The 9060-nt window shown below is 46.2% G+C and overlaps 1 protein-coding gene across 1 annotated transcript; it reads left to right on the top strand.

The window, feature by feature from the left end:
• Positions 1-4463: 4463 nt before the first annotated feature.
• On the top strand, positions 4464-8735 carry LOC139241867 (probable G-protein coupled receptor 139; the record flags this gene model as incomplete). The annotated part of the gene is made up of 2 exons (XM_070870108.1): positions 4464-5308; positions 8624-8735. Coding segments are annotated over 2 exons (957 nt in total), but the record flags the coding sequence as incomplete, so codon positions are not given.
• Positions 8736-9060: the final 325 nt, after the last annotated feature.

Below are 9060 nucleotides of genomic sequence, written 5' to 3'. Positions count from 1 at the left end.
CTCATTTTAACAGGTTATCGATTGCATAAATCCGTGTCTCGCTGTGTTACCTGGAGGGCCTGGTCATTGCTCTGTCGGTCCTGAGGTGATTATTTGTCAGATTTGGGTCACTATCGGTAATTCCGAGAATATCTCTCCTCCATTTCCTCCAGACTTTGCGAGATGTTTATTGATATTACAATGTTTTTGAATCTCCAACTCAAAATCTAACATTGTTTTACATGGAATGTCTCGGAGTAATGCGGTTCTAAGTGAAAATGAGCGCAGTATTATCACAGAGGGATGTCGTTGGAGTGTGAAATTGTTTCAGTTAATCGTTGGCAGCGTCAGGAATCCCTCGCTAATGTTCTCCTCTTTGCATGCTCTGGGTAACTTATCTACCTGGCCTTTAAATGTAACAGCCGGGGCTCCCATCTGAATCAGAAGTTTTTGGGTTTAATACCCTGTCGAAAATCTAGTCTGACATTCGTATGACTTTCCCATGGCAGTTTTTACGAATAACGCAAATCTTAGCTAACTTTACCAACCAGATGTTGTTTTTGTGGACATTGCTGCAGCATATATATACATTTAGTTACATTACAAGGTATGTTACGAAGTTGTAGAAACCAGTCTCCACCACATTCACCTTCAACAACAAGTGTGAGTAGATCATGGCATTATTTGTCTCAAAGATTGAGACCACCCAATCAGCTGCCTCTGCCACTTCTCTTCCTTCCTCTCGCGCAACGGGTCATACATCCTCTAAGTTTCCAGCCTGCCTTATCCATGAAGTCGCATCTCTCTCAAGTCTCTCCCTGATCTGCCCCTCTTGACCTCTCCATGCTCATATTATCCATGAGACCCACTTCCTGCTCACTTGATCTTGACCCTATTCCCACCAAGCTGCTGACCAGCCAACTTCCTTTTCTGGCTCCCGTGTTCGCGGACATTGTTAATGGTGCTCTCAGCTCAGGTCCTCTCCTCTCCTTCAAATCTATCGTTAGCACACCTCACCTCAAAAAACAACGCTTCACCACACTGGGCTTGAAAGCTACTGCCCCCTCTCCAACCTTAATTTCCACTCCAAAGTCCTTGAACATGTTGTCGCCTCCCGGAAATCCATATTTGAATCTCTTCAGTCTGGTATCCACCATGCCACACTACCGAAACTGCTCTTATCAAACTCACAAATGACATCCTTTGTGACATTGCCAAAGATAAACATTCCCTCCTCATCATTCTCGACCAGTCCCAGCCTTTGATATGGTTCAGTACTCCATTTTCCACCAATGCCTCTCCAACTGGGTGGTAGTGCAGCTGCCTGGTTCCATCCATATCTCCCTAATCGTAGCCAGAAAATCAATTGTATTCGCTTCTATTCTCACGATAAATCGTTGCATATCGTGTTCCCCGGGAATTTATCATTGGCCCCCTCCTGTTCTCCATTATATGATGCCTCTTGCCTACATCATCCGAAAACACAGCTTCAGTTTCCACATGAAGGCTGCTGATACCTAGCTCGACCTCACCCTCACTTCTCTCGAGGCCTCCAATGTCTCTAAATTGGCAGACTGCTTGTCCGACATTCAGTACATGTTGAGCAGAAATTTTGTCCAATATTGGGAATATCGATGACATTTTCTTTGGGTCCCGCCACAAACTGAGTTCACTAACCAACGACTCTATTCCTCTCCCGTGCTTCTGTCTGTGACTGAACCAGACAGTTCGCAATCTCGCTATCCTATTAGAACTGGAAATAATCATCTGGCCATATATCTGCAGCATAACTAAATCCACCTGTTTCCACCTCCATAACATTGTCCGTCTCCGCCCCTGCCTCAGTTCCTCTGCTGCTGAAACCTCCATCCATGGCTTAATTACCTTTAGTTTACACAGCTCCAACATACTCCTGCGTGACCTGCTACATTCTACCCTATGTAAACTTGAGGTCATTCAAAACTCGCCAGTGCATGTCCAATCTCGCACGAAATCCCACCTGTGCTCGCTGAGCTACACTGATCCCGGTTCAACAATACCTCGATTCCAACATTCTCATTCTTTGTACAAATCCCTCCATGGCCTCGTCCCTCCCTATCTCTGTAATCTGCTTTACCATCGCAACCACCCAATATGTCTGCGCTCCTCAAATTCTACCCTCTTGTGCATCCCTGATTATAACTGCTCAAACATTGGTGGCCGTGCCTTCAGCTGTCCGAGCCCTGAGCTCTGGAACAGCCTTCCTAAATCCTCACCGCCTCTATACCTCCCTTTGTTCCTTGAAGACCGTGCTTATAACCTCCCTCTGACCAAACGTTTGGTCATCGGTCGTAATTTATTCTTGTGGCTCGGTGCAAAATGTATTTGTTTTATCTTGTAACACTCCTGTGAAGCGCCTCGGGAAGTTTTATAAAGGCGCTATATAATTAGAAATTATTGTTGTTGTTGTAATAATGTTACAATTGTGGAATTAATTAAGTGATTTGACAAATACTGAACAGGGGACATGATTTTAGCAACTTTTATGCGGCTCTTTACGTCAGATACAGAAATTACTGACTGATTTGGCCATTTGCAAAGCCCAGTCGGAAATATTATCTCCTCATATCTTCGCCATTATTTCATGCAACTCACCAGTTAACAACTCTGTAGAGCACCGTCACCACACGGACTGCAGCGGTTCAAGGAGTCCCATCTCCGTCTTGTAAACAGCACAGGACGGCCCATTTCTTGTGTTTGATTCAGAGTTACTTTGTCCATTTTTCTCTGTAGATTTCCATTATACTTCTGTATCCATGGTTACCACACGCCCCCCCCACCCCCACCCCACATACCACGCACTCATACTTAACTATATTAATCATACATACCCATGTGATTTAATTTCCAGCTAAGACTGTATCGTCTAAAAACAGTTGAATGGGAATGCAGTTAATTATTTCTACACCAGCCGCCTTATCTTGCTCAGGATTTCTTTTCAGTGCCGATGTTTCTTTTGTATATATAGTCTCTCTCTCGCTCTCTGCCTGTCTCTATTTCTTTACAAATGAACACGTGGAGCTCTTTACGTATATCAAGTTGGAACAACTGCTATATGTCGCACTATCCTGCACACCAAAGGAATCCGAATCAAACACATCTGAGCATATCTTACATTGTTGATAGATTGCGCTGGAAGCTCAGGTACATATAATGTCCCACATCCGCTGGGATGTCCTTCCCGCTAGTCTTTCTCACCAGAGAGACAGATTCTCCATGTTGCTATGTGCCAGATTAATATTAAAGATGGATTCTGCCAATTCAGAGCTAAGACCTTACCACAGAGCCTTTCTGAAGCTGAATCTCGGCAGGTATCTCCTGGGCTGGACTGCAGGCTCTACTGTCACTTGTACTGTATCTTTGCTTCGGTCTAGAGATCGCCACCCACAACTCCCTCTGAAGTTTGCTGCATTATTAGAGTCGTCAAAAGCGAGGTGAAGATTATGCCCCTTGTGCCATTGTGTACTTGGCAATGTATATTTTTCCTAAAATTACAGAAGAAGGTGTAAGATAAGGTTGTTTGTTCATGATCACATCTGAACTTATCCCCCTTGTGGTTATTGTTAGAGTTTGTCCAGATGGGGGTTGCACTGTACAAGACCCCAATGTAAAGACCTTCGATTTCGGCCAAAAGTCAGTTGATCAGATTAAATGTTTATCTTGTGGATTATAAACGTAACTGTTGCAACTTGGTTGAGTTCAGAAATACCAATTTCCCTATTATCGTGGTGCTTGACAGTAGTTTGTCCAAAGGTCTTTACTCATAGCCTCCAGTCTGCGAATACAACATGAGAACTCTGAGCAATTTCGTATCCATATCTTGTATCCGCTCCCCTTTCCTGCCCACGGACCCAAACCCCGCACTTTATCTCAGCCTCGTTTGTTCCCCTTTAGCATTCACTGCATTTCAACAGGCGTCATTCTCACCGCTCCTCAACCATCTCCCAATTTAGAATTGACCATTCATGACTTATTTTCAATTCGTTTTCTGTTAATTTCTTCTTCCGTCACTGAACTGCTAATTTTCGCAATATCCATAACTCATTCTCACAATGTCCATTTATTCATACATTTAAATGGCCAGTAGTTTACTCGGATCTCCGGTGGATTTCTACCCCACTTTTTGCGAAGTTGCAGTGGCAGAAGGGTAACAGCTCCGAGGAAATTTCCCGAGTCTATTTGCATCTTAAATAAACTTTGTGAAGTCGTTTATTTTCGCGTTTTTGCCCCACAGTCACAGATATTTAACATTGCAATTGTATGTTAAAATCCTGTTCAGGTACACAATTCTAGCAGCGGTAAAGAGTTCAGTTCCAGTCCCCAGATCCTGCAGTAAAGTGCATTTCACACCAAATCCTGTGTAACTGACTCCCTTGCTGTAACCTGACGGCTGATTCCCTGTTCCTGCGTGTTTCCCTTTTACAGCTAATGTGGTGACGATTGTGATCCTATCCCGGGGAAAGTGCGGTCTCTCCAGATGTATCACTCGCTACCTGGTGACCATGGCAGCGGCGGATCTACTGGTCATTATCACTGATGTGATACTGTTTCGGATTAATGATTATTTTTTCCCGACTACCTTCCTGTACATCAGTCCTGTGTGTTCTTTCCGTGCAGCGCTTATGCGTGCAGTCACCGATATTTCTGTCTGGTTAACAATCGCTTTCACTTTCGATCGTTTTGTTACCATTTGTTGCCAGAAGCTGAGGACTAAATATTGCACTGAGAAAACTGCATCCCTGGTTATAGGAACCGTGTGCCTGGTGTTCTGTATAAAAAACATCCCCTGGTTCTTTATATATGAACCCTACTATACAATCGACAATGTATCCTGGTTGTGTAATGCAAAACTCGAGTATTACACTGTAACTGCTTGGGTAGCATTTAGCTGGATTCACCGCTGTTTTACACCACTGCTCCCAATATTCCTGATACTGCTGCTCAATGCTCTGACTGTAGGATACATTTTGGCGGCCAGCAGAGTCCGCAGGAGTCTGAGGGGCAGCAGGAATGATGTGAATCACAATGATCCGGAGATGGAGAAGCGAAGGAAATCCATCACCTTACTCTTCGCTATATCCGCTAACTTCATACTGCTCTGGATGGCGTATGTGATATTTTTCTTATTAATGCGAATTACAAACCACTATTATTCTACAGGTTACAATGACCCGATGTATATTGCAGACTATACCAGCAACATGCTGCTGCTTTTGAGTTGCTGTACAAATACGTGTATTTATGCAGTAACCCAGACTAAATTCAGAGATGAGCTGAAAAATGGGTTGAAGTATCCTCTGAGAATAATATTTAATTTAGTTCAGGAAAGAAAAGTTCAGAGCAATTCCCAACATTAGATCTGCATTACATCACATATCGTACCCTGAGTTATATTTTACCTGAACCTCAGCAGGCTACAACTCAGGCCCAGGCTTCTTCAGACATAACACTGGGCAATATCTGACAAGGCCTACGGTTTCCTATGTAAGTGTCTGTGAACAAGGTAGAAGAACATTATGTAGACAGTGGGTTATAACAGCGGTGGCGGTTTAATTGGATGAAATCATGCTCCTGGATACAAAGAGACACAAGTCCCAGCATTGAGGTTTAGGATGTTGTGACCATGGAATGTTCATTGCCGGATGAACATCAGAACACGTGGGTTATCCCAGGGGAGTGTAAAAGGAGCATACGCCTTTTGATTTAATAGCTGAAGAATATCAGGAAGTGAATGATAACTGTGTTGGTTTTTTGTGTGTGGAAATGCCTGGAGAGTAATAAACAGATCATTATATCAATCAGCATGTATTGTCTTTGAAATTTTACATTCTCCAGTTCACGAACAGATTCTCCATCACCTGCGGCTCTGTGGAATTTATTGGAAATGAAGTGATGTTGATTGCGGACGTGAGTCCATTGTCCTGGTGTCTGTGAACGGTGGTGTTTCCAGCAGCGAGTCCCCTTTCCCACTGTCTATGTACAATGGTGTTTGCAGAGTAACAACACCACTGGCAATGAGAACCACTAGCACGGTGTGTGGACAGCTGCAGACTCTTCTCAGGAAGAAATGACCCAGGTGGCCATTGCCTGCTGTCAGATATCTGTGACCGCAGGTCAGATTGGGCACTGTGACAGCAATGTGATTCTTACCTTGTGAGCAGCAAAATAGTGTCGCTTTCATCGAGCTCTAGTTCACCGAAAACATACTGAAGCTCACTAACTGCAGGAAAACCCCGCCATTGTCCTAACTCATTCGCTGCATATCCAGTAACAGGGACCAGTGATCCAGACCCAGCTGAAGTGTGTGTGAATGTGAGGCTCAGTGTGTGAGGGACCAGCCTCAGGGTCCACTGATCCAGACCCAGCTGAAGTGTGTGTGACTGTGAGGCTCAGTGTATGAGGGACCAGCCTCAGGGTCCAGTGACCCAGTCCCAGCTAAAATGTGTGTGACTGTGAGGCTCAGTGTCTGAGGGACCAGCCTCAGGGTCCAGTGATCCAGACCCAGCTGAAGTGTGTGTGAATGTGTGGCTCAGTGTGTGAGGGACCAGCATCAGGGTCCAGTGATCCAGACCCAACTGAAGTGTGTGTGAATGTGAGGCACAGTGTGTGAGGGACCAGTCTCAGGGTACAGTGATCCAGACCGAGCTGAAGTGTGTGTGAATGTGAGGCTCAGTGTGTGAGGGACCAGTCTCATGTTCCAGTGATCCAGACCCAGCTGAAGTGTGTGTGAATGTGAGGCTCAGTGTGTGAGGGACCAGTCTCAGGGTCCAGTGATCCAGACCCAGCTGAAGTGTGTGTGAATGTGAGGCACAGTGTGTGAGGGACCAGCCTCAGGGTCCAGTGATCCAGACCCAGCTGATGTGTGTGTGAATGTGAGACGCAGTGTGTGAGGAACCGGGCTCAGGGTCCGTGATCCAGACGCAGCTGAAGTGTGTGTGAATGTGAGGGTTCAGCGTGTGAGGGACCAGCCTCAGTGTCCAGTGATCCAGACCCAGCTGAAGTGTATGTGGATGTGAGGCTCAGTGTGTGAGGGACCAGTCTCAGGGTCCAGTAATCCAGACACAGCTGAAGTTTGTTTGAATGTGAGGCTCAGTGTGTGAGGGACCAGTCTCAGGGTCCAGTGATCCAGACCCAGCTGAAGTGTGTGTGAATGTGAGGCACAGTGTGTGAGGGACCAGTCTCAGGGTACAGTGATCCAGACCGAGCTGAAGTGTGTGTGAATGTGAGGCTCAGTGGGTGAGGGACCAGTCTCATGTTCCAGTGATCCAGACCCAGCTGAAGTGTGTGTGAATGTGAGGCTCAGTGTGTGAGGGACCAGTCTCAGGGTCCAGTGATCCAGACCCAGCTGAAGTGTGTGTGAATGTGAGGCTCAGTGTGTGAGGGACCAGCCTCAGGGTCCAGTGATCCAGACCCAGCTGATGTGTGTGTGAATGTGAGACGCAGTGTGTGAGGAACCAGGCTCAGTGTCCGTGATCCAGACCCAGCTGAAGTGTGTGTGAATGTGAGGGTTCAGCGTGTGAGGGACCAGCCTCAGTGTCCAGTGATCCAGACCCAGCTGAAGTGTATGTGGATGTGAGGCTCAGTGTGTGAGGGACCAGTCTCAGGGTCCAGTAATCCAGACACAGCTGAAGTTTGTTTGAATGTGAGGCTCAGTGTGTGAGGGACCAGTCTCAGGGTCCAGTGATCCAGACCCAGCTGAAGTGTGTGTGAATGTAAGGGATCAGTGTCTGAGTGACCAGCCTCAGGGTCCAGTGATCAAGACCCAGCTGAAGTGTGTGTGAATGTGAGGCTCAGTATGTGAGGGATCAGCCTCAGGGTCCAGTGATCCAGACCCAGCTGTGGGCAACGCAGTTTAGGAAGGTTATGAAGGCGTTGTCGAGGGTGCCGAAAAGATTTACGAGAATGATTCCATTCATGAGGAACTTCAGTAACCTGGATAGATTGGAAAAGTTGGGATTGCAAAAGGGATAGAGTACAAAAGCAGAGCAGTCCTGCTACAACTGTACAGGGTATTGATGAGGCCATACCTGGAGTACTGCGTTCACTTTTGGTCTCTTATTTAAGGAAGGATATACTTGCATTGGAGGCAGTTCACAGAAGGTTCACGAGGTTGATTCCTGAGGTGAGGGGTTTGTCTTCTGAAGAAAGGTTTGAGTAGTTTGGGCCTCTGCACATTGGAGTTAAGAAGAATGAGGTGATCTTATTGAAACATAAAAGTTACTGAGGGGGCTTGACAAGGTGGATGCAGAGAGGATGTTCCCACTCATAGGGGAAACAAAAACCAGGGGGCATAGCTTCAGAGTAAGGGGTCGCCCATTTAAAACGGAGATGAGGAGGAATTTCTTCTCTTGAGGGTTATAAATATGTGGAATTCTCTGTCCCAGAGAGCTGTGGAAGACGAGACATTGAATATATTTAAAGCGGGGATAGACAGATTTTTGAGCGATTCTGGGAGTAAAGGTTCATGGGGAGCGGGCAGCGAAGTGGAGCTGAGTCCATGATCAGATCAGCCACGATCTTATTGAATGGTGGAGCAGGCTCCAGGGTCCGTATGGCCTACTCCTGCTCCTATATTTTTTGTTCTAATGTTCTTCTTTCACTTTAGGTTACAGAAGTTCACTATACAGGGTATTAAATGGGGAGGATTTGTCGACCAGTGGCTCGAACCAAACATCACATTCAGATCTGATGGAGTCACACGATACACCGAGACCTGAATATCTTCGGCCTTTGACCATCCAAGCAAAAAACACTGTTCACAGCGGGGAGAAACTATACACGTGCTGTATGTGTGGGCAAGGATTCAGCCGATCATCCAACCTGGAGAGACACAAGCTCAGTCACACTGGAGAAAAACCCTGTAAATGTGGAGATTGTGGGAAATGTTTCAACTACCCGTCCCAGCTGGTAACACATCGGCGAGTTCACGCTGCGGAGAGGCCGTTCACCTCTCTGAGTGTGGGAAGGGATTCACTCAGTTATCCCACATGCTGATGCACCAGTGAGTTCACTGGGGAGAGACCGTTCACCTCTCTGAGTGTC

Source organism: Pristiophorus japonicus, unplaced genomic scaffold (assembly GCF_044704955.1).
Source record: "Pristiophorus japonicus isolate sPriJap1 unplaced genomic scaffold, sPriJap1.hap1 HAP1_SCAFFOLD_114, whole genome shotgun sequence".
NCBI lineage: Eukaryota > Metazoa > Chordata > Chondrichthyes > Pristiophoridae > Pristiophorus > Pristiophorus japonicus.
This window is presented reverse-complemented; position numbering and strand designations above follow the sequence as displayed.